This window comes from Vigna angularis, chromosome 7 (assembly GCF_016808095.1).
Source record: "Vigna angularis cultivar LongXiaoDou No.4 chromosome 7, ASM1680809v1, whole genome shotgun sequence".
Classification (NCBI taxonomy): Eukaryota; Viridiplantae; Streptophyta; class Magnoliopsida; order Fabales; family Fabaceae; genus Vigna; species Vigna angularis.
The window spans coordinates 15468160-15493176 of NC_068976.1; the positions used below are offsets into that span (position 1 = coordinate 15468160).

The 25017-nt window shown below is 28.4% G+C and overlaps 1 protein-coding gene across 13 annotated transcripts; it reads left to right on the top strand.

Annotated features, from left to right (window-relative positions):
* The first annotated feature begins 170 nt into the window (after window positions 1-170).
* Window positions 171-10718, top strand: LOC108337358 (cold-regulated protein 27). 13 transcript variants are annotated; one of them, XR_008250356.1, is made up of 8 exons: window positions 171-540; window positions 1490-1663; window positions 2079-2361; window positions 3198-3307; window positions 3406-3449; window positions 5321-5410; window positions 10150-10223; window positions 10320-10718. XR_008250356.1 is itself a non-coding variant. In XM_052880034.1 (6 exons), the coding sequence occupies exons 1-6, from the start codon at window positions 310-312 to the stop codon at window positions 5352-5354; spliced, it is 876 nt and encodes a 291-aa protein (XP_052735994.1). In that variant the 5' UTR covers window positions 171-309; the 3' UTR covers window positions 5355-6503. The 13 variants fall into 13 exon arrangements, 8 of the variants coding, with proteins under 8 accessions (XP_052735994.1, XP_052735990.1, XP_017429359.1 ...); XR_008250353.1 differs by lacking the exon at window positions 10150-10223; XR_008250355.1 differs by lacking the exons at window positions 10150-10223; window positions 10320-10718 and adding an exon at window positions 8674-9106.
* The last annotated feature ends 14299 nt before the right edge of the window (window positions 10719-25017 follow it).

The window sequence follows — 25017 nt, forward strand, 5'->3', positions numbered from 1 at the left end:
AAGAAAATATCAGATTTCTTAGAAATGAAGTTTCCAAAAGAGGAAGCGTAGGCATAAAATATCTAAGATGGTGGAAGGAATAGAATAGAAAGAGAAGGGAGGTGGTAGATTTTTAAGTGCAACAATATAATAGAACTGTTGTTGATGTGAGTGATACATTCGTATTTTTTAAGAATTTATATTATGAAAATTTTGTTATAATAAGATAAACAATGTGAGGAAGGAAGATAACAGATATTTTTGATGGGCAGATGAAAATATCTCCCATGCTAATGTAGCCTGACGGTGACGTGGCCATGGACTGGCCCCATGACACGTGTAAAAGCGCAGACAACTGTATTCCCTTTTTGTTCACCATCACTGCCCCTTTCTCTCCTCTTATTCATTCATTTCCTTCACCTTCCAATTCCCATTGCGAACAAAAATATCACACACAAACATACATATAAGATGAACAACAATTTCAGAGTTACCAGAACGCCAGAAGAAACTCCAACCACTTCTTCCACCTTCCTCAACTCTCATAACAACCCGATTCAGGTATCTTCACTCTTCGTTAACTTTTCTTTTCTTTTTACTTTCTTAATTTCTTCTTCTTCATCTTCTTCTGAGAAACTCTTCTACGGTTAGGGTTACGGATGGGATGAAGGATGCTAATTTTCTTTTTTTTTTTTTGAAAAAGAGAAAATCTGTTCACGCTTTGCTTGCTTGATCTGCAATGGAGAATATTCTGATATTCGTAATAACTGTTTTTATTTTTTCTTTTCTTTTTAAGGCGAGATTTCGTAATCGTCTTTATTTAAATTCATTAATGATTTAAAGTCTTCCTGATATTAAATCAGAGACTTTGGAGGTATTGGCTATTGGTAAAAGTATTATTATTATTTTTTTCCTGAAATTTAAGTGGTTGTAATTAAGTGAAGTTTGGGTTTCAACTTGCATTACGCAATTCATAAATAAATATCGATCCAGAGTTTGTATATTTAATGTATGATTAGACAGGAGCTTGGTTTCATGTTATGTTTGCTTTATGAATTTAATTAATTAATTGGGTATTTTCAAAAGATATAAATCAAATAGGAAATTGATTGACGAACTTTGATCTTAAGTAACTCTGTCTGAAATCTTGCTTAAAGTTTTAATATCTGTGGAATTACAAACAACTGACTGCATATAATATAATTATTTTGTTGTGAATTAAATTAACAAATATTTTCTAACACACAAAGTTGGTATGACTTTACCAAAAAATTAATCGGTGGAGTAAGTTTCTTTTCTTAAAAGCGAAAGTTTTTATTTATTTTTTATTTTTTTATATATTTTATAATTTTAAAAATCTCATTCTCTTGAAAAATAAATTAAATCACTAAATGTAGAGAAATTTGTTTTCCTTTCCTTTCAACCGATAGTAATTTGTTTTTATTTGCAAATTAGTGGTATACTATGTATTCTGTTAACATGATTCTGGGGTTTGATATGTATGTATCAGGGCATTAGAGAGATAGATTCCACAATGGCTGCAGAGTGGACAGATGAGAAACACAGCATGTATATAAAGTCTATAGAAGCATCTTTTGTTAATCAGTTATATGATTCTAAGCAAATGAGAGCTTCCTTTCCCTGCAAAGGAACTTCCTGTGACCCTGCTACCACTTCTGGCCAGGTTTCCTTTTTAATTTTTTCTGCACTGACTTGTTTTATAATATGAACAAAAATTAAGAAATGGGTTTGGTTGTTATCATGAATGTCATCACTATAAATCTGTAAATGCAAAGATTTGTCAATCAGGAATTAACATAGACTCGACTTTTGAGTTTGTTATGATAAAAAATCAAACATCAATTTAAGTTATTACCTTAAACATCAATAATTAGCTTATCATGGAGCTATAAGATTAGCCTGGTAAAATTTGGAAGGGAGAGTTAACCAATTTGGAATTGAAAACTCGGTCTGTAACGTGAGGTTTTTGCCTTATAAAAGATTATATACACGGCCTATGATGATCTTAAATTAACTTGTATACCTTCCCTCTCTTCTTACACCTTAACAGGACTAAGTTATTTTTTTCTTTTGAACAGTTCAAGGTACTTCGTGGCGGGTGTTGGCAAAAGATCAATTTTGAGAGACCGCAAACGAGTAGGATTAACCAGTGTCATGATTTGACGGAAAATCCATGGATTCAGCACTATCGATCTTCAAGCAAACAGAGAAACACAGTTGCTCCATCCCTTCAAGAGAGTGTCAGTACCTCAAACAAAGTTGTTGATTTAGGACAAAGGAAAGGAATTCCCTCTGGGTCAGGACATCTTCATTTGTGTGAATCTCGTGTCTGCCATAAAGATATGCTTTCTAGTGACACAGGTGACCCAAAATCTTCTTCTCCTTTGAAAATATCATCTTCAAAATTGGCTTTACTGTCTGAGCTTTCCTGCATGGCATGCTTAGCATAACCCACATTGTTTTTTTCATTTCCTTTTCTTTTTGTTGTGTTATATTTTATGTTTAAGACCAAATATGATTAACAAATGTTATCTGGTGGCCCTCTATAAAGGGTATACTAGAATTCCACCTTTATAGAGTGTAATTAAGTGAATGTTTAGATACTTGATTTTATAGACTATGGTTAAAATTAATTTTGAAGTAAACTATGTTTTAATGTTTTTATGTTAATAACCAACAAAGTGAGCATATGATCGAAGTTCATTTTAATTTTTTTTTTAAAATAAAAATAAAATATTGACCTAATCCAAAAATGCACTATTTTTGGTAACATTATCTAACTACTTATAAAACTTTATCTAAATGATTTGAAAGATTAATGTGATACATTTAAGAATTAGAAGAATAAAAATGAACAAATTTAAAGAAAAAAACAAATTAAATTTTAAAAATGTTAGTGATACAAAACTTGTCTTGAGTACTTAACCTAAAACACATAAACACTTACTGAAATTACATCAGTATGTATTTTAAGTTGGTTTTGGATGATTCAACCTGAATCAAACCAGATACATAAGATTTCGATAGGTCTGGCATTTGCAGTGTGAAGATTATTGCTTCATGTGTGCATATTTCATCCATAACACAATAGTTTAGGTTACTGCTTTTTTGTATATCTACTCTCTGTTATGATTTATGGATTCCAAGTGTTATTCCATTTAATGAAGCATTTTAATTTGTCTGTCTGTTCCTTGCAGAGATGTCAGGCCAGAACTTTGTTGATGATGAAGTGAAAGGCAAAAAGCAGAATAAAAAAAGCAAAGTGAAACGACAGAGATCTTTAACTGATGCAAAAGACAATGATCAGGTAATATATAATTTTATATTATAACTATTTTTTGCCTGGGATCTTAGAATTTCATGTGCGTGGAGCTGAGTTATGACCATTTCAAATTGTTTTTTCAGATGGTACCTAACCGAAAATCTTCTTCTGGTGGAGATTTTATCACGTTAGTCTCAACTATGAAAAATATAATACTATTTTAATCCCTAAATTAAAAAATGTCGATCAATCCTAATTGATGATTACAAGAGCTGTATTATCATTGATTGACTTCCATTTTTCAAACATTAACATGTTATCAACACACTTTTTGATAAATACTTTTGATTTATTGTTATTTAAAATTCATAAAAAGACTACAAAAATTTTGTTGGTCTCTTGTTCAACAGAGTCTTGTTCATAATTTTGTAGTTTTCAAGGAATTTTAATTAACAGTAGACCAGTGTGTTAAAAAAAATGTGTTCTTATCATTTTTTTTTCAATGTGATTTTGGTTTTTTAGGACTAATGTGACTGGTCTCAAAATTTTCAGGGACAAAATAATAGTTTAGTCACTTAAAATTCGAGGAGTTATCACAAATGTGATTTGCTGTAACTTTTGTGGATGACACGTTCTTACTTAGCATTGGAGTTACCAGGGAATTATTACTACTATGATGAATTCCTGAGTCAAAAAGATTCTCTGCAGAAATTGCACATGCTAATATTGTACCCAGAAATTTAATATAAAATTAATACTTGTTTATGAACACCCATGCTTTAGGGTTTTCTAGAGATGTTGGTGTCTGTCATAAAAATGATTTTGTTTTCCCTTCATGAAATCTCTGTACATACATGAAAAACTAATTTCAGTATTTTTTTTTCCTTCTTTCCGATAGACTAAAAACTTGTTATCTTTTTTTATTTTTATTACTATCTATAAATTTAGATACATCACTAGTAATTTATTTCGATAAAAATAATTATAACACAATGTTAAAATGTTTCCTTTTACTTAGTTATCATTTTTAATTGTGAAACATGTATGATGTTTATGATTATTAATGCACCCATCTACTGAGAAAAATATCATTAACATATACTAAAAACAACAAAGAACATATAAGATATTTAAATGTGACAAGGGATTATGGAAAAAGTTAATTGATGCACAACATTAAAGAAATTGGGATAATAAATGTCCTATTTATTGACTCACATTAATAAATTGCACAAATAAATTCTAATCTAATTACTTGTCTCAAATGTCATGAAATTGTTGTAAAAATATAAATTTACACGTTTTTTTTTTATATATAAAACACATGAACACATTTGTATTCATAAAATAATATACGTGCTAGAAATTGGGTCTTAAAAAAGATTAACATAATCAATTTGTTTTAAAAAAACCAAGCTTTAACACGAAACCTTGTTGAGTTAGAAAAAAATGGGAAACTTTTTACATTAGATTACTAACAAATATAATTCATTTTCACTCAAAAATGTATGTCACTTACAAACAAATTATCCATAATATTATTATTATTAATTAATATTAATAATCATAATCATCTTTATTCCACTATTTTTGTGAAGTTAACTTTACTATTATATTTCTTCACTGTTTTTGTAAAGTTAATTAAACATGCATAATTTTTTATTGTAAAATGAGTTAGAAAATGAATTTTGATCAAGAAAAAAAAAGTTAATAATCCTAATTCATTATCCTGTCGATCTTTTATCACATCTAAACTATTAATTGATATTTTCTTACGAAGTACCTTGAAGTTATTGTATATTTCCTGTTTTTTATTATGTAAATTTTAATTTTTATATAAAAGTAACCTTTTGATTTAAAGAATAAAATAAAATAAAATTATAGTTAAAGTAACAAACAAATATATAAAATCAAACCATTTGAATCAAATTATCTAAAACCAAGTCAGTATAATAATGAAATTAACTAAAATAGAGCCGTTGGTTGCCTCAGTCATCAGTTATCTTTTTCATATCCGTAAAATCCCTAATTAGGTTTCAATTCCCATTTTTTTTGCAGCTTCGACCCTTCGCACAATTGCACAATCGATTAGCTCTACAAACAGGACGTATAACCCTTCTGCGTCAGAACTTACATTTCCTCTGACTTGTAAGTATCATTGTTTAATTATTGGCTATTCCTCTTTCGCAGTGTGTCACTATTTATTTAATATGCATAATTCTGATCTCTTCTTATATTTATATAGTAATTAGCTTTACTTCTAAAGTTTTCTTCCGGGTCAAGATTCTTTATTTATGGTATTTACATGATTATAAAAATGCCAAAGAATTTGAAGGATCTAAGCATCTTAACAAACAAAAAAGCATTGTATTTTTAGGATTTTAGGTAGGAGAGGAAAAAAAGAGAATAAGCTAATGGATAATCTGAAATTGAAATTGCTGTTGATTCGATGATTAAGGGCAACTTATAAAACACCAATCCCTATTTATACCATTATTAATTAGATTGGGATATATATTTAAACATAGTGAAACACAGAAGTCATTCTAAAGGTGATCATATATGATACTCTTCAATATTCTAAAATGCAATAATGATATTATTATTAGGTACATTTAACACCCTCTTCGAGATGAAGCTCACTAAGCATTTGGTTAGAAGTAAACACATAAAAAGGGAAAGTAATTCATGTCTATAGTATACATGGCTAGCAGGACCATTTGAATAATATGATTATTGCCTGAAAAGCAGGTTGGAGTATTGCTAGATCAGGGAGAAAGAAACTTCAATGGAACAATGGTTAGTGAAAATTTACTGACAAACAGTAATACACAACCAATGGTTTGGGCTGGTGTGAATCATAACCGGTCTCTACTTGATTAGAAACCAATAGGCAGAGAAGTTGCCATAATAAAAAAATTAGAGAGACCCTAATTGTTAGAACTAAGAATGTTTCTTACCATCTTATTAGTTACATTCCATCAAAGCTAATATGTGAATAACCCTATCAATCTTCAAATCGTTGGTCAGAAAGGAAAGGAGGAAAATAGATCAAACAAGTGATTAACTGTTAGTAGATTATCCAGTGTTCAAGTTTTTTCAACTGTATTGTTTCCTACAATGATTAATATATGATGATCAGTATCTGGATTTGAGAAAATAAACTAGTGATCAATTTGAATTTGAGATGGAACTTTTAGCATTAATGAGTGTTTATGGGCCCTTTATATAGTTTGGTTGTACTCTGTTGGCAGAGAGTTTTACACTCTATAGTGTAATGTACAACTTTTAGTATCTGTTGGAAGTGTTTAAGCTCTTTTGGTGTACAACTTCTATTATTATCTGAGAACGTTTGAAGTTTTTATAGTTTTTTTATGCGAATTTGATTACAACTTTTAGATTTTTAAGTGGTTTGGTGTATAGCTTTTAGTATGTGTTGGGAACTTTTAGGCTCTTTATATATACGGTTTGACATAAACTTTTAGTATGCACTAAGAGTTTTATACTCTTAAATAGTTCGTGTACAACTTTTAGTTCATCGTAAGAGTTTTCAGAGTTTGATGTATAACTTACCGGAGAGTGATTGACCTCTGTAATTGACCTCTATAAAATGGTGTACAACATTTAATACAACTTAGAGTAATTAAACTCTTACAATAAAATGTTGTACAACTTTTAGTAGAATAGAACGATTAAATCTTTTATATAACAACTTTTAGTACAATAAAACAATTAAATTTTTTGTATAACGATTTGTATAGCTTAGAGGCTAAACTTTTAATATATAATATGTATCAATGTACAAGTTTTAGTATAACTTAGAGTGATTAATTAAGGTTTCAATATAGATCATTGTTCAACTTTTAATATAACTTAGAGTTATTAAACTTTTTATATAAAGGTTTGCTCATATTTTAACACAACTTAGAATGACTAAGATTTTAATATAGAAGGTTGTACAACTTTTAGTACTAATTTAGAACAGTTTATTAATTATTGCATGTCTTTTAACATAACTTAGAGATTTATAACTTTTAGTGCAAGTGATTAATATCTTAGATCGATGTACAACTTTTATATCACTAACGTAATATATTTCATCTAAGACATATTTCAAATTCAACAATATCAAAAGTAAGTCTACAGAGTTATGGTTGTTCGCATATAAGTGTGAAAGATACATTCATAAAAAAAATCTCAGCAGAATTTCAACCATAGGTTTGTGACTGCAAATAGATGTGATAAGCGTTGTGTGAACATTGTACTTAATTTCAACCATAAGTATGAGCCACGAAAGAAATAAATCAATAAAAAAAATATTGTTCAAGTTTTTCAAAGTTGTCAAATAAAGATAATTATAAATAAAAATAATTATAATTTGGCTGATAAACTATGATTTATTGATTACCAAATGATAACATAAAAATAAAAATAATTGTAATTAAGTAGTTAATCTATAATTTTTCAATTAATGCAAAATATATATTATTGAATAATAATTGAATTGTTATTTGTAATTTATAGTTATTAATATAATTAATAAAATTATTAATGATAAATATTCTCCACATGCTTGAATGTGGTAGTTACCAGTTTATTTACCAATTATGTTATATTTTAGTTGTAAACTAAAGGAAATGTAAATAAAAATAATATCGAAGGCTATTACCTTTTTGTGTCTGGTATTTAGAATTTGTGATTAAGGAAAGTTTTGGGATAAAATTAATTTTGTATAAAAAGTTTTTATGTAAACGGCAACAACAAAATGGATTCTTTTGAAAAAAACAAATTAAATAATTAAAAGTGGTTTGATAATAATATTTTCATGAATCCATAGTTGCGACGTGCCCTTAGGGATAATTATATATCTTAAAATTTTCGAAAAATACACCACACAAGAAAATTATTAAATATTAACTAATTTTAAAGATAAAAAATAATTAACAATTTATAATAATAATAATTAATTTAGACGTTTATTTACAAATTAAAAATTTATTAATATTTAAAGTAGTCTGAATAAAATTTTTAATTAATTTGTAAACTAAAACTTAAATTAATTTTTAATATTAGATACTAAGTTTTAACCATTAATATTTTAAATATTAATATCTTTTAATTTATAAATTAGTATTTAAATTAGTTATTATAATAAATAATTATTTTTTATTTTTAAGTTATTGTTTAATAATTTTTTTTGTAGTGATATTACGGGATAAAGTTATAATCTCATATATCAACTAAGTCAAATAAAATTAAGTTTGGAAAATCTACACCACATCTTATTAGTTTTTGGGGTTTCATATATAAGTGGATTGAGACTATGGTGCATAATTGTAATTTGTGGCCCAATTGCAACATTTATTTTGAGACTGTGAATAATGAGTTATTGTATGCATTTTGGAAAGTAGCATACGGAGATCAATGGAGGCCATCTTACAGAGAATGATTAAATGGACTCTTACATGTAAAGGAACTCAAATCATAGTACAGCTAACCTAGACTGAGTAAAGAAGAAGCATGAATACTAGAATGTCGTGTCTATGGACCGAGTAATTATGTTTATTTGATTTGTCATGCATAGAATATTTATTTACCTTATTATTTTAGTTACTTTCAAGGTACTATTTTTGTAATGGTTGTATTTATTTAATAACTTTTTCAATAGTATAATGACATTTTATTTGATTGAGTCACTTGTGAAATTGTTTAATTTGTGACTTGTAAAGGCAAGTGATAAACACAATCTTTTTAAAAATTGTAATGGCTGATAATATGAATCGCCACTCATTTTTTATATATATTTTAATCATCTACAACAAGAATACCACAATGACATTTAATTCATAATAATTGTGAAAAGACTTGCTTCAACCAATATAAAATGATGAACACAACTTAATCTTGTATGAGACAATTATATTTTAATTTGATTTGCATAATATTTTCATGCATATGAATAAGTAATGAAGTTAATATTTTGAATAAAAAATCAAATTTACATACGATTTTCTTTATTGTTGTTGATATGTTGTATAAGACCTTAGTATTAAAAAAAGAAAAGAAAAATCCAAATTTAAATGCTATCCTGTATGTTGAAATATGTCATCTCACATATCAAATATCAAATGCCTTATACAAATATAGAACATTGAGACATGTCAGGAATTTCATCAATACCAATCAGCTTATATCAACTTTGTCTAATATTTTATCATAAACTTTACGAACCATTTAATATATTCATCCCAACAAATTTATAAGCACACTGTCATTTTAGCACAATCATAATGTGAAACAAATTTGTACTATAAATTGTATAATTTAAAAGATAATTTTGCATTCGAGATTGACATATCCTATACAATGTATGAGAAGGTCATTTATTGGTTGGACTTTTCTTGGTAACATCTTGCTTATGTTTTTTTTTTTGTAATGGATTAGGAATATTTCTTTTTGTGGAATATAGTGAATCAAAGTTATGCACTTCCTAGTATCATGATTATAGATTCTATAGAATTTGAATCAAGCATTATACTATAGGTCTAAACTTTTGGTCATTTTTGTTGGAAATTGAAGTAACTTGGTTGTGTTGATATCTTTTAGTAACTCTCTCTACGAGGTACTAGGAGGGGTTGGTTTGAAATTTATAATTGGATGATATCCATTGTATGGTTAATAACTTCAATCATATGATTTGTAATGTGAAAAATCTTTTATTTCTAGGTCATTCTTATTATCATAGTTGAGGGATCATTTATCATTGTTCAAGTCTTTTTTCTTTTGTACAACCTTTTTTTTTTAAGTCATCACCTTCTCAACTTTCATATGAAAAGCAACTCGTGATTGGACCTTCACCACAATGTTCACTCTTTTTTGTATGATAGATTCATTGAATGGATTGGATTTTTTTAATGAAAGCATCTACAAACATCTTCTATTAGGTTGAAAGATCATGATGGTAATGCTACAAGAATATGACTTGTAATACTTTCTCCATATATTTGCTTTACATCGAACAAACCACCAAATTTGGCCAATTTTATTTTATTTGTAGAAAATTGTGTCATGAACAAGGTTGAAGGCTCTTCGAAAGAGGAAAAGATTCATCAGGTAGGTCATTGAATTAATCTAAGGAATTTTTTGCTAGTGTTATGATGAACATTTGCATCTATCTCACAAGAGATCATCATTAGGGATAAACTGCTTTAAGGTGATATATTGAGTCTTGGGATCCTATAAATAAATTAATTTTAGAACCATGTAATGTTTAGTTACTAGTTCTTTATCACAATGTGAGGGATTGAAAGTCTCGTTACTCCATTGTCGACTCAATTATTTTATATTTTCGGACATTTGTTCTTTAAGGGTCAGCTAGAGTTTATCACTTTTTTGTTACATTTGATTGTGGGCCCATAAAGCTTCTTCAATATGTTTGATGATATGTTTTTACTTCTTTATACAAGATCTTTTATACTTGTTGCAAACTTATGACTTTTATCTATCTTCTCTATTTTATTGTTCTACATCCTTCTTACTTAAAAGGACTCACATTCAATATGCTTATCTACAAGAAGGTTACTTGCTACCATAAACTATATGAGGACCATTGATAAGTGTTAAGAATACGTTATTTACATATAAATTTAACACTTATCATTCTTTAATTGATTATATTTTGTAATAAACAACCCCTTTTATCTTATAATTACATAATGAGGTACTAAGAAGTAAAAAAGAAAAGGAAATTGATGAATTTTGGATGATTTGCAATAGTTTCTCAAAGAATTAAAGGATGATGTATCTTAGTCCAAATATTTGCTTTTGAGTGCTAGTAAGGCTTCCAAAGAAAGATTTATAATGCGACTTTTGCAGTTAAACCACAAAAACATAATTTTGAGCATTAGTAAGGTAGTTAAAAAAGATATAGAATGTGACTTTTGTAGTTGAGCCACAAGAAAATAACATTAAGCACTAAAGAGAGTTAATCAAAGGAGGAGCACAACTTAAGTAGCAAGAAAATGGCACTGAACACTTAGGACGAAAAAAAGAAAGAAGAAAACCTTTCATAGAAGGAAATCTTTGTGGCGAAGCGCCAAAGGTTGAAGTTGAGCACTGATAAAAATTTCTATAAATAAAGACCTCATGTCTTAGTTTTAAGCATTGAGTGAAGATGTAATATAATAGTAGTATAATATGAATACGATATTAGAGGCTAGAGATAGATGCTTTTATTGTAAATTCTAGGTCTAAATGTTGTTGGAATTGCATTGTAATATTTTATGAGTAATTGAACCATCAATTTTTATTCTTTGTACTCCTACTTCTGTAGAAGAGGATGAGATGAAATTCAATCATAGTTTTCATTCCACTCAACCTATATAATATATATTACTATCAATATTTTCATACAAAAATCCCAAAATAAATCATCAATATATTTGTTAAATATTTGTGAATACGATAACTCTCACTGTAATTTGTGGTTACTCATTTTCTAAATCCTATCCCTATGAGGAGAAGTAGTATTTGAAACATCATTGATTATTTATTTTTGTCCTTAGTGTATGCGTAATAGCATAATTAAAATGAACAATGTTATGTAACATCTTTACTAAAGTAATGATCTATAAAGTCATAGAGTTGAATAACTATTGCAATTAATGTGGACTAAAATTGATGTTTGTGATCAGCCTATAGATTAATTGGTCAAGTTAGGGCATGCTTTTGTATCAGCATGCAACTATAGAATTAAAAGGAAGCTAAGAATTCATGGCTGCTTGGCTTGGACTTTAGCTGTCTTATATGGATTCAAGTTGTAAAGCACACTTACCATCTTCTTTTTCATATTCTCTGCATAAAAGTAGCCGCAAAAACAAGATAACAATGTTTACCATGGTCGACGTAAATAACAGATCAACCTCTTACTCTTCATTCATTTTCAATAATATCTCACCTTTCAAAACACTCTTCACCTCAACCCTAACATCATCTTTATTGCTTTTTTTTTCTACAAAAAGAAAACAGCACAATGCTCATAATGGTATAAATTCTCTTCCAGTTAGATACTTATCTAGATATAGTTTGTTATAAATTAGTTATCTGTTGATAGTGCTCCATGATTAATATAAATAAAAGTACTATGTATCAATATTTTGTGTATCTTTTATTCTTTATTACAGTAAGTTGTTTTGTGTGGTCACATCAAATGGATATAGCTTGCATCTCCTATATAAAAAATGGGATAATGATTCTATCATGCAATCACAAAATATCATTATAAAGACTTGATTATGATGACTGAATAACTTTTTTTTTCTTCAAAGAAAAAAAGTAATGTTTTATAATGATTATGAGTTATCCAAATGACCATTACCAGCAAATTGTGTTCGAATGATACTTAAGATTTGATATTCTTAAGAAAGATTTTGTATTTAAGTTTTATGGATGAAAAAGTTAATTAAAAGAAAAGAATTATAAAGATGGTCAATCATACCCTTAGATAGAGATTAGTAGATTTTCCGTATCAATATGGTGATTAAAAAATCATACAAAAACTATAATGGTAAAGTTTGAAATTATTTTGGAAAAATAATATATGTTATGTATAGGATTAAGGAAATTGTAGTTTATATGGTTATATATATCTTGGCATAAAGGTGGAGTTTTAAAATAATTGCAAACCTTTAAGACCAACACTTATGGAAGATTGTTAAAGTAACTGGCAAAAGATGAAATAGCAAGTGGAGTAATTCGAAACATTATGCATTAAACTATAATTAAAGACTATAATTTGGGCTTATAATTAAGATTTTTCTGTTAAAAGTATACTTGTATAGCATAAAAGTTAAGATTCAGCATAGTATAAGAATAAAATATTATTTAGAGGAAGAGAAATACAAGTAATTTATCTATAATGATGGAAACTTCTTCCATATATTGATAAGTTTGCTAATTTTGAAGATAACATAAAAGTAGTTTTCAAATGGTTTGAATATCTTCTTGCTATTACTGGTTTGATTCTTTTTCTATAATATATTTCAGCTCTCTATATGTTTCATGTTTCAGCTCTCAATATACACGTTGTTTTTCTTTCTTTTGTTCTTATTTATTTTGTGAATTTAAATAATTATACTTATCATAAGTATTTTTCTTTAAATATTTTTCTATCTAGAAAATATATATTTCTGCCAACAATAAAAAAAAACATTAATGAAAATATAGGTCTTATAAAAGTAAAGTAAAAACTAAAAACAATTGAGATGTGAAACATACACAAAATTAAATGAAAATGCTCTTATAGGGTTGATGTCATATGAACAAGCCACCAAATACTTTTAATATACTAATAAAAAAAAAATTATATTTTGAAGGAATTCTTTGGAACATATTTCATAGTTTTTTTTTACAAAATTTACAGAAGAATTTGTAGAAAGTTAAATTTCTTACAAAATTTTATAAAAGAAATGTAAGAATCAAACGAAATATGAAAGTTTCTATTAATAGTAGCCTAAAATACTTTAAATTTCACATACATACATATAAGCAGTCCTATAGTTTTGGAATTATGTGTCTCTAAAAAGCAATTTCTGTAGTGTACTACTCTATTCAAACAGTCCTTCTAATCTAAACATCTCATACAAAAAGGTAATAGAATTTGAGATAACTCAATCGAGAAATCTAAACACATGTCATCCTTCATTAAATTGAAATATTTGAATGAAGAAAAATACTATTTATAAGCTGATGACCGACATGAATGAACATAATTAAAAGGTAATGAAGTCCATTTTGAAGAACAGGAGAACCACAGAATGTTGTAAAGAGTGACGTAAAATGTATGAAGACAATGTGGTTGGATTTTTTGATCTGAATTCTCAACTATTGGTGGCTGCCATGGTAATGTCGTGTTCTTCTTCTTCTCCTTTTTCATGGGATTGAATCAATAATTCATGAACTTTAGAAGATGCCTCCTTCCAGCTGGAAAAAATGGTGATGTGCGATAATTTTGAATAGAGATGTGGTTCGTGGCATATGCTACATTCTTTATCACAAGCAATTGGGTCCCTTTGATATATCTTTCTCCTTTTCTGATGGCTCTATCGACCACAACACAATCTTTTTACAATTATGAAATATATCTTTCTCATATTACTAATTGGTGGAAGCGACATCATCATGCTCTCAATTCCAAACTCTCATCTCAATAGATACTTGTTAAGTTCATCACTTCACAAATATTACAAAATCATTCACCAAAAGAGAAATAAATAAATAAATACACATCACAAAGTTACAAGACTATATAGAATTTGTCCCTTGATTTTGTCATTTTCATTCCTTTATTGTTTTTTCATCCAACATTCCTTTTATTTCCTTTTGATATAGCTTTTTCACTCTCTTTTTTGCCAAAAACAAAAAGTCAACAAATTTATGTAAAATGAGTGAAATTTGGTTTTAATATCTTACTTTTTTTTTTAATTTTATTTCTATAGTTTAGCTCATAGCCATCCAAATCATGATTTTTAATTCATTGTCTAAATTATAAATAACGTATAAGTTATAATTTTCCATTATTAGTTAATTTTTTTAATCTAAAATTAGTCTGAGATTTCTCTATATGCTAATTTCTTTATATCTATTTAGAGTTTAATTCACAAATCAATTATAATTTTTTATTTATAATAAAGACTATGTTAGATACTAATAATTTTTACTTTATAAATTGGTATATAAATTAGTTATTATAATGATAATTATTTTTTATCTCTAAAATTAATTAATATTTATTGATTTTCTAGTAGGAGGGATAACACATTATCAACAAATATTAATAAAGTTCTAAAGGACTTTTTTTTGTTTTTCTTGATATATTAGTAAAGTGAGCAACTATAAGAAAGTAATGTTAAATCTCTTATATGAGTTAGGTTAAAATCTTATTTGTAGTGTACTTTTTTTATTAAATTTTTCTTAAGAGATTCATTAGTTTTAGTGCAAAGGAATATTTAAGATAAAATTTTTGATTCTCTTAGATATTCTTATCCATTGACGATAAAAGGTCATCGAAAGGTAACCTAATCAAAAGTTGAAAATAAATTAAAAAACAAGTTAGAACATACACAACAACAAAATTGTTTAATTATTGATAAAATTTACTGACAGATTTTAAAATTTTAATTATTAACAAAAATATTCATCAATAATAAATCTCTTGAAAATTAAAACTTTTATTACTAACAAAAATATCTATTGCAATTGGATTCGTCAATAAATTTTGTTGAAAAAATCTTTTGATAATTTAGAATTTTTACTACCAACAAATATTCATGAATAAATTTCATCGGTAAAATGGATCTCAATGTTCTTGCCTCGAGTTTTGACCATTTCGTGATTAAATTCGTTGGTAATTGAACTTTTTAAAGAATTCGTCGATGATTTTTTTAATACATATTAATAAATCAGTTAGTAATTGAATTTTTTAAAGATTTGTTAATAATCTCTTTAGTCAATCTATATAAGTTTTTCATCAAATTCAACAAAATATTTGCTATAAGTTAATTATAAATGAGTAAGAAGATGAAGAGAAGAAAGAGGAGGAGGTGGAAAAGGAGCCAAAGGCGACATAGGTGATAACGATAGTGACAATGGCAAACTCGAAGGAGTCAAAGAAAGAAGAAAAACATTTATGTGACAGATGATTATTTACGGTCCAAATCCAACAATATTTATAATAGTTATCGTCAAAATATGTTAATATTTCCTAGTTTAGCAAACATCTATCTTAGAGTTAATATTAAAGATTGACTATAATTAAGAATGGAAAAAAGGGCCAAACCCACCTGGTTGACCAAAAAAGGTAGACTGAGACAACATTTTCAATCTAGAAACTCAAACCACCCTAACCTGCCAAGCCCAGCAACCCAGCAGGCCAGTTTGTTGGTCAAGTCGAGCTAGCTCAATAACCCGATTTCACTAAAAAGAATTAGAACCCTCGCTGCGACACATCATATTAACACAACCTGACTTCATTAACAACTCAACCAAGGTCTAATACAACTCAAACAACATCTAAAACAATCTGGATGACAACCCTTTTAATCTCGTTTCAACCTTTTTTAGCTTGAAATTAGCCCGACAACCTATTTTTAACCATTTTTCATGTAAAAAATAAAAAAAATTAAGTATGTTTGCATGTGATATTATATTTTCGGTGATAGAAAAAAAAAAAAGGCAGGCTAGCTCGCTAGCCAGGCAGCTTGACAATTCAGCATACTAGGTTGTAAAGTTTAACTCGTTTTCAATTGGCAGTCGAGCCCAACTCGTCTCGTTTTTGGCAGATCAATATTAGGTTGAGCTTAAACGAATCAGATTGGTCTGTTTTGCCACGCCTAACTATAATGATTTGAAAATATGAAAGAATAAAATTCAAAGAAAAATAATTTATAAGAATTAAAATAACTTTTTCAAATTTTATAAGAATTTAAATCAGAAAACTTTTTATAATGACAAAAATTAGAGATCGTTAATTTTGTAATAACTAAGTATGTTTAACTTTTATTTTCTTCACATTATTAAATATGGATAGTTAAAACAATTACTAAATTGTATTATATTAGTGGACTTGAACATGGTATAGAGTAGGGATGATAATAAGGCGGGGTGAGGTAATGACATATTTTATTATTTCAAAGTAAATTTCAATGACATATTATTTTCATTTTCAAAGTAAATTGGTATATAATTTTTGTTCTATCACATTTTCACCAAGTAATAGATATACATGTACTCATGTTTATACCAATTTTTTTTTTACTTTTTTCAAAATTAATTAATTAATTTTTATAAAAAAGAGTCACACAAAGAAAACATAATATTATCAAATATCCATAGGATAAATATATTTCTTGTTTTTAAAGTATTACATAAAATTGGAAATGGTTCATAATCGAAACTTTGACACCGTTTAGTCTTGTACCACTAGTGCAGTAAAGGGAAACGACAACGATTATTTTTGCCTATCCGCAACGGTTCCGCAACCGAGGTATATACAGACGAGGTAAAAAGTCTACCACTTTTTGTCTCGGTTCTGAACCGAGGCAAAAAGGTGTATGCTTTTGACTCGGTTCATATACAACCGAGGCAGTAGAGGGTATTCATTTTCTACTCTCTTTCTTCGCCAGACTTTTGGTCTCAGTTTGGAGTTGAACCGAGACAGTAGAAGGTTTTTTCTTTTCGTCAACCTTTCTGCAATATAGGCTACAATAGAGAGGTTTAAGACCTAATTAAACCAACAATCAGTATCATCATGTACCAAAACTCCAAGCTGCCACAATCTTCATTTCAGAATTCAAATTTATCACCAAACATAATCAAGTTCAATGCAGAAAAGGAAGCAGTTTCACCTATTTTGAAACATTCTATGAAGAAAAAAACCCATCTAGAATAAAGTAAATAAAAGAAGTGGAAATACAAGAAACTGGGCATCTAAATTGGGCATCCAAGAATTGGAAAAAAATCATCCAGAATAAAAGAAGCTTGGAAACCAAACTCTTGAGATCAATCTTATGAGCTCTTAGATGCCAACAAGAACCCAATCCCAACAATCCATCGCTCAAACTTTGTTAGAGGAGCAATTTTGAAGGGTAAAGCCATCGTTGTGACCCCTACAGATGCAACCAGCACTGCAGCTTTCTCCCTACAATATCACCGGACAGTCACTGCGACAAAAGCACCACCACGACAGCAGATCGCGAGACAGAGGGATCACTAAATTCCTCCTTTGCCGCGAGTGTGCCACTGCTGCAAGAGCTTCGCCGTCGCGCCCGTCGCTTGAGCCTCTACTAGATTACGCCATTATCACGACGCTAGGGAAATATATTGCAGATATATACGCGGGTGTTCCCTAAAATGTGGAAGAGAGATAGAGAGACAAGCCGCCATCCGGTTAAAGGGACAACTGACACAGTTGGGAGAAGAAGCCCCGCCACTGCCTGCAAACCTCCATCCACCGTCGTCGTTGCCCTTAAAGCCCTCTTCCGCCCACCCGTCCTCCCGGAGCTACGCCGCACAAAGTCCTTTTCCACCTCCAAAAACGAACCTTTCTCTACCTCCTTCGAACCACAGCGCAAATCCTTCGCCGCCGTAGCCGTTGGGCTTTGCGATGACAGTAGACAGGCCGCCATACATGACAACGGAGCTTCGTGAAGATGGCCATGGAAGATGAAAAAGGGGAAATATGCTTCGAAGAGAACCCTAAGAGAGGTGGGAAATATGCTTCGAAGAGAACCCTAAGAGAGGTGGGAAATATGCTTCAAAGAATAGGGTTTGCACGAAGAGAAACCTCGAGAAACCGTGAATGAAGATGTGGGAGGAAAGTCTCGAGAGATAACCCGTATTGACCTATATGCCTCGATTAAAAGGCAAACCGAAACATAAATGCCCAATGATATCGGTTCGTAGAAGACTGAAGTAGTAGAGCTTTGTCATAAAGGGTTTTATGCTTCGGTTTCGTAAATAACCAAGGCAGTAGAATGCATAGGTTTCGGTTCCCATTGAATCGAGACGTATAAGTTCTCCTTAATTAAAAAAATGTCACCGCATTTTAATATGCTTCGGTTTTGTGAAAACCTAAACGTATTAAGCACGTTAAAAGACTGTTTTTTTTACTAGTATACTTTTTAAACATTGACTTTAGTTCTTATTTTTCAATGACATTAAAGTTTATCTTACCTGAAAAACAATGTTCCAATTCAACATCAAAGATGTTGGCACTTGTGATATTTATTATTTTATAAATTAGCATTTAAATTAGTTTTTATAGTATTAATTATTTTTGGTTTGTAAAATTAGTGAATATAATGTATTATTAATTCTTGAAGTGACGTGAATAAAAAAATTGTGAGAAGAAACATAAATTATATATAAAGTGAAAAAATTGTTCAAAGTTTTGGAGAAGAAAAAATATATTGGCAGGCAGGTTGTAGATGGTACAAATGTTAGTGAAACTTAGAATGAAAAAATGTTTGAAGACAGAGTTAAGTTCATAAGAATGTGATGTTTGTGTCCAGATGAAGCGTTTCATGGAGACAAAATGAATGAAGGTGGATCCTCTTTCAAGACAAAGGGGGCAATGTACGATGACACTGCTCTTCCCTCTCATAGCACGCAACATGCCAGCCACCATGAAATGAACACACTAACTCTCATTTCAACTTTCAAAATAATAATCCTTTCTTTTCTTTAATTTCCCAGATGCTAAATATAGACCAAATCTTTAGCTAACAACTTTCCTGCTTTGGAATCAAATTAATCAATAACGACAAAGCTAACAACAATAATACACATCTCCCATATCATCATCTTTATCTTTGTCTATGAGCTCATTTCGATTATGAGTGATCTTCATTAATATTTTCAATACAATTTTATAATGTCTCCAACCAAAACAATATTAGTGTGTGATTAAGAGTGATTTGACCGACCAACATACTGTAATGTTACCTCTTATTCAATTACACCTTGTTTATGCATGCAAAAAGGCAAAATTTAGCATTGGTGTCGAGTTTGAATGAATGTTTAGTTTTTTCTTTTTCATGTTTTGGTTTCCTTCGTACAGTCTCATAATCAACATCGTTGAAGGAATTTATATTTTGTTTTTCTACCACTAGTCCACCAGTTATCATTTGTTTTAAAAATTCCTACTTTTATGATGGTAATCCCAAAAGCTTCATATAAGTTTAATTCAAATTTATTGTTTCTAACGTATTCAATAGTATGGTAAGTATAATTTAAGACAGTTTAAATATTATTTTTCTTTTTTCATCATTTGATGTATTTTTTAAGAATAAAATTTTAATTATACAGTATGATTACCCATTCAGTTATGAATCGAGCGGTCAACAACTTTTAAAAATTTCTAAGTTAAATCATTATTGTTTGGATTGTGATTAGGCCACTGCTAATCACGAGTTCATCTCAAAATCATTTTTACTACACATTTATTTCTAGAATATTCGGATAAACAATAACTTTAGCATTAAAGTACTTTTTATAAATAACACTCAGTTCGAGTGAATAATAGAAAAATGACTAAAAACATAATCTAAACCTAATATTGAAAATTATTTATAAAAAAGAAATTAACCTCAACCCCTTCAACCAAAAGAGTAATGAAACTTCATATTTCAAAGAAAAATAATACATTGTAGAAAAATTCTTAAAAGAGAGTAAATCTACAAACATCCAAAAGTTCATTAAATTTGTGTTTTCGTAAGCTTCTACACAGTATTGACTTAGAAAACTAAGAATTTATTTTGAATGTCTAAATTTGTTATATAAGATATGCAGAGACATTGATAATTGATATTGAGAGAAATGTTGTTCATGTTGTTGTTGGTGTGGTGCAAGATGAGTGTGAGAGGAGGTCCCACGTACGAAATTGCTTCATTAGTTGAGGTATATCCATGCAAGTGATGGAACACTTTTTCTTGTTTTGAACGTATCATGTTGAATGAAACATACCAAAAGAGGGAGTGGGGGAAATTAGTGGCATGACAGTGGTACGTGCAGGTGGATGGTGACCACGCCCTCATCGCAAGATTTGAGAAGGTGACAAGTGTTCCTTGTAATTGATACCTCAGTATCTCCATAGATTACCCTGTCACGTTGATCCATTCTCCCTTTAACACGTTCAAACCATGAGAAAAAGATGAGGAATCTAAACCTGACACCTATGTGAATCATTCCATCACCATCACCATGCATCATTCTGCACGTTCAACTTACAATGAACTTATACATTAACCTTCCAAAGTATAATCTTAACTTGAGCAAACTCTTCAAAACCATGCCAAACTCGATTAATTCAAACTTTTACGTATCGTGCTTACGGTCATACAATCACCCCATAAAGCCAGCCGAACGGCCTTGAAAAGCAGATAGCTAAACAGTGATCGAACATGACAGAACCAGTAAGCAAAATCGGACGACCCGGAACAAAACGTCTGTTCTAAGGAGAAAGACAGGATTTTCCTACAATAATTAAGGTAAACGGTATTTAGAGATATTCGATTAAGATTGGGCCGTGATTAAGGTTTCACTAATGTCAAACTCACGTTGAAAACTATAAATATAGGTCAAAGATAAGAGATAGGTGATTGCATTTATTGTGCATTTTTTATTGTGTATTTAATACTTATACTGAACATTCGTATGGACAGTTCACTGACTTAAGCAGAAAACCTTTAACAGGTACACCTCCGAACAGTGGAACGAAGACAGGAACCAGAAGAACAATTATCGGACGACACTTCAAGAGAAATTGTGTAAGTGTTTGGAATAACTCGACCTCATACCCAAAACAAAACTGTTTGAACCTTCTCTCAAACGATATTTAACCCAAGAACAATCCAAACCCAGAGAATACAACATTTTCCAACATCTAGCCAGAATTATACCTCGTTGAAAACATTTAAACAATGTTATTCTTAAACATACAATCACACTAATAGACTACAAACTAGTATTCTCATTCTAGACTTAAAAATATTATCATATCTTCATCTTTCATATTATTTATACCTTATTACATCTCTTTATCTAAATTGAAACTTGCTTTTGTACAACAACTCCTTAAGAATCATTCAAACAATCTATGTAAGTTTTCAAACTCAAACCTATATCGACAGCAGTTGCCTTTAAACCAACCATTCAAGAAGGAAAGAAAAAAGATTTCAACTTAAAATGTAATATAATAAATAAAACATAAGAGAATTATTTCTTTTAAATTTATTTCTCTTTTAATTTTAATTTTATTTCTTTTGGATCAAATAATAATTTATATTTTTCAATTTATTTATGACACATCTTTTACATACATATTGACTCATGATTTCTCTTATATCTATTAAACACAAAGATAGTGTTCTGTAGTAACTCGAACATTTTTTTAAGGAAATATATGTATGCAAAATTATTAAATATAAAGAGCTTGCACATTATTTTCACTTTAATTATTAAGCAAATCATGGCTGTAATTTAATAGGAATTAAAATGTTCAATAAAGATTATATTTAATTCGTTAAATAGTAAAAAATATATCATAATAAAATTTTAGAAATCGTAGTGATCGTTTCTTATGTATAGTAGTGCTCTGTGGTTTGAGTTAATCGTTTTAGGAAAAAAAATCATTTTACATAAATAGTAAAGTAAACTATGATTTAATTAATATCAATCTGGTGCATAATATTTAAACTGATTTTATTTAAAATCAATTTAAACTGTTTTAAGATGTTTTTCTTATTAAATATTTGTTTATTACTTTGTTAATGTTATTATATTCCTTCAATAATGATGTAATGGCGTATTAATTAACTTTGATTCACCCTGCTACATCATGGGTAAAATATAATAATATTATAATAAAGTAATTATTTAATTTAGGGATGAAAAATGGATTTCATCAGGGGTATTGTTTGACATCGAAACGATTTCACGGAGAATCTTGGATGAATTAGATGCAATATAAGTACTAATAATATTTTTTTTAATTTAAATATATAAATATATCCATGTTCTTCTTGTTTTAATACTTATTTTTGTCTTCTTATTCTCATTTGAATTATTAAAACACTTTTAAGTTATTAAATAATATAAAAGGATATATTACATTTTTTATTCTTAATTTAGTAACTTATTTCTCAGACATATTTGATCATATTTATTTTCTATTCTTATTTAACATTTATATAATTATAATTTATTTGTTGATCTTTGATATTAATATATATATATATATATATATATATATATATATATATATATATATATAATATCACGTCTTTTATTTGTATGTAAAAAATTATTTAATTAACATTTTAAAGAGAAAAAGGGTATGAATAAATCTGGTCTAAGATGGGGATACAAATGAAAAAAAAAATTATATGCATTAGACACAGGACGAAATCAATTTTATTTTGAAAGTAAGAATTAGACAATCAAATCTCTATCTATCCGCTCGTTGTCATTTTTAATTTTATTAGGAACTAGATAATAATTTGTTTTATAAAAATAGTTTTATTTTTAATTTAAAATAAAATTAAGATTAATTTTTAAAATCATTTAAGCTGTTCAAAATAATTGTATACTAAGTCTAAATAAATCCTCATATTTATGTACCTTTTAGAAAGACTACAGACAAAAGCGTTGACGGTTTATTTAGAAGAATATAATAACGATCTTACATCACATAATTAAGAAGCAAAGAATTAAAAAGCCTTGTGTTTTTTCTCATTAAATTACGTTTTCTTATTTAATATTTTATATTCTACAGAAAATAGATGGTTTTTAATGATTTTTAACTTGGACAAATACGTAAATCGTATTACTTTTTCTTTTTATTTCAAAAAAATTACATTTCTCTCTTAATATACCCATATGTATTAGTTAAGTTAATTTCGATATAAACAAAATTACTTATATCGGTAAATAAGTATAATGGGCATTCAAGATTTTTTTTATAGACAAAATGAATTACATTGTTAAAAGTGAATTACACTAAATTGCATTAGAATTTATTAGAATTTATTTTCAACTTTGAAACACAATATAATTGGTCTGATCAAATTTAATATTCACATTCACAACACTGAGTAAGTTTTAACCAAAATTTAGTCGAGTTCATCTCACTAAAAATCGTTCAAATTTGATAAAAACAATCATTGTTGAAACTCAATTGAATTGGTCTTGATTGAAATTTGGTTGATTCCGTCCTGGTTGAAAATTAGTGAAATTTGATTGTGATGACCTTGGTTAAGATGGTCCTCACTGTAAATCAATCGAGTCAATCTCAATCGAAAATTGATAGAATTCGATTGAGTCGGGGTACGGTTGAAACTCAATCAAGTCACTCTTAATCAAAATTCGACCAAGTCAGTTTTTATCGAAAATTGACTGAATTCGTCAAGTCAACTTCAACAAAAAATGACCAAATTTGAGTGGATCAACCCTGACCAAAGTTTGATAATAGTCAAACTAAATTACAATACTAAACATTCTCAAATAAGTAAAAATAAAAATAAAAATTTAAGTTAATAAATATAACTGAAATATAATTTCATAAGTTTAATTTTTTAAAACTGAATTAACTGAATTATAAGACATTACAATTTAGTTTTTATTGTATAATTTATTTTTTTGGATTCAAAATAGTTGATTTTGCGCATTTTTATTCTCATAAACTTGTAGAGTTATAATTAAGAGTAACAGATTTTTCGAAGGACAATATAAATTTATATTATTTAGTTATAAATCAGTATATTTAATAAGTTTAATAATATATACTAATCGATCGATGGTGTATCTTTTTTACATTTACATTTCACTGAAATTAGTTTATACAATTGATTATGGACTTTATAAAATGATATTTTGAAGACAAATTCAAAAAACAAAATGTGGTACCAATACTGATACATAGTGGAAAAACTACCGTAAAAATTAACTTTTTATATTGCGTCTCAAATTATGAAAACATTTGAAATAATACAACCATTATATTTAGAAAAATATATAAAGTTTGTGGGGGCAGTTACCCCAAAACTCCACCAAATAGATTCTTCTCTGGTCTGAACGTTCAAACTTCAATCAGAATCTACATTTCTTTTTACATTTTATAATAAGGATTAAAAAATTGTCAAAGATATTGAAAGTCATGAAAAACTAAAGATATATAAGTTTATATTTAAGTAAAAGTAATA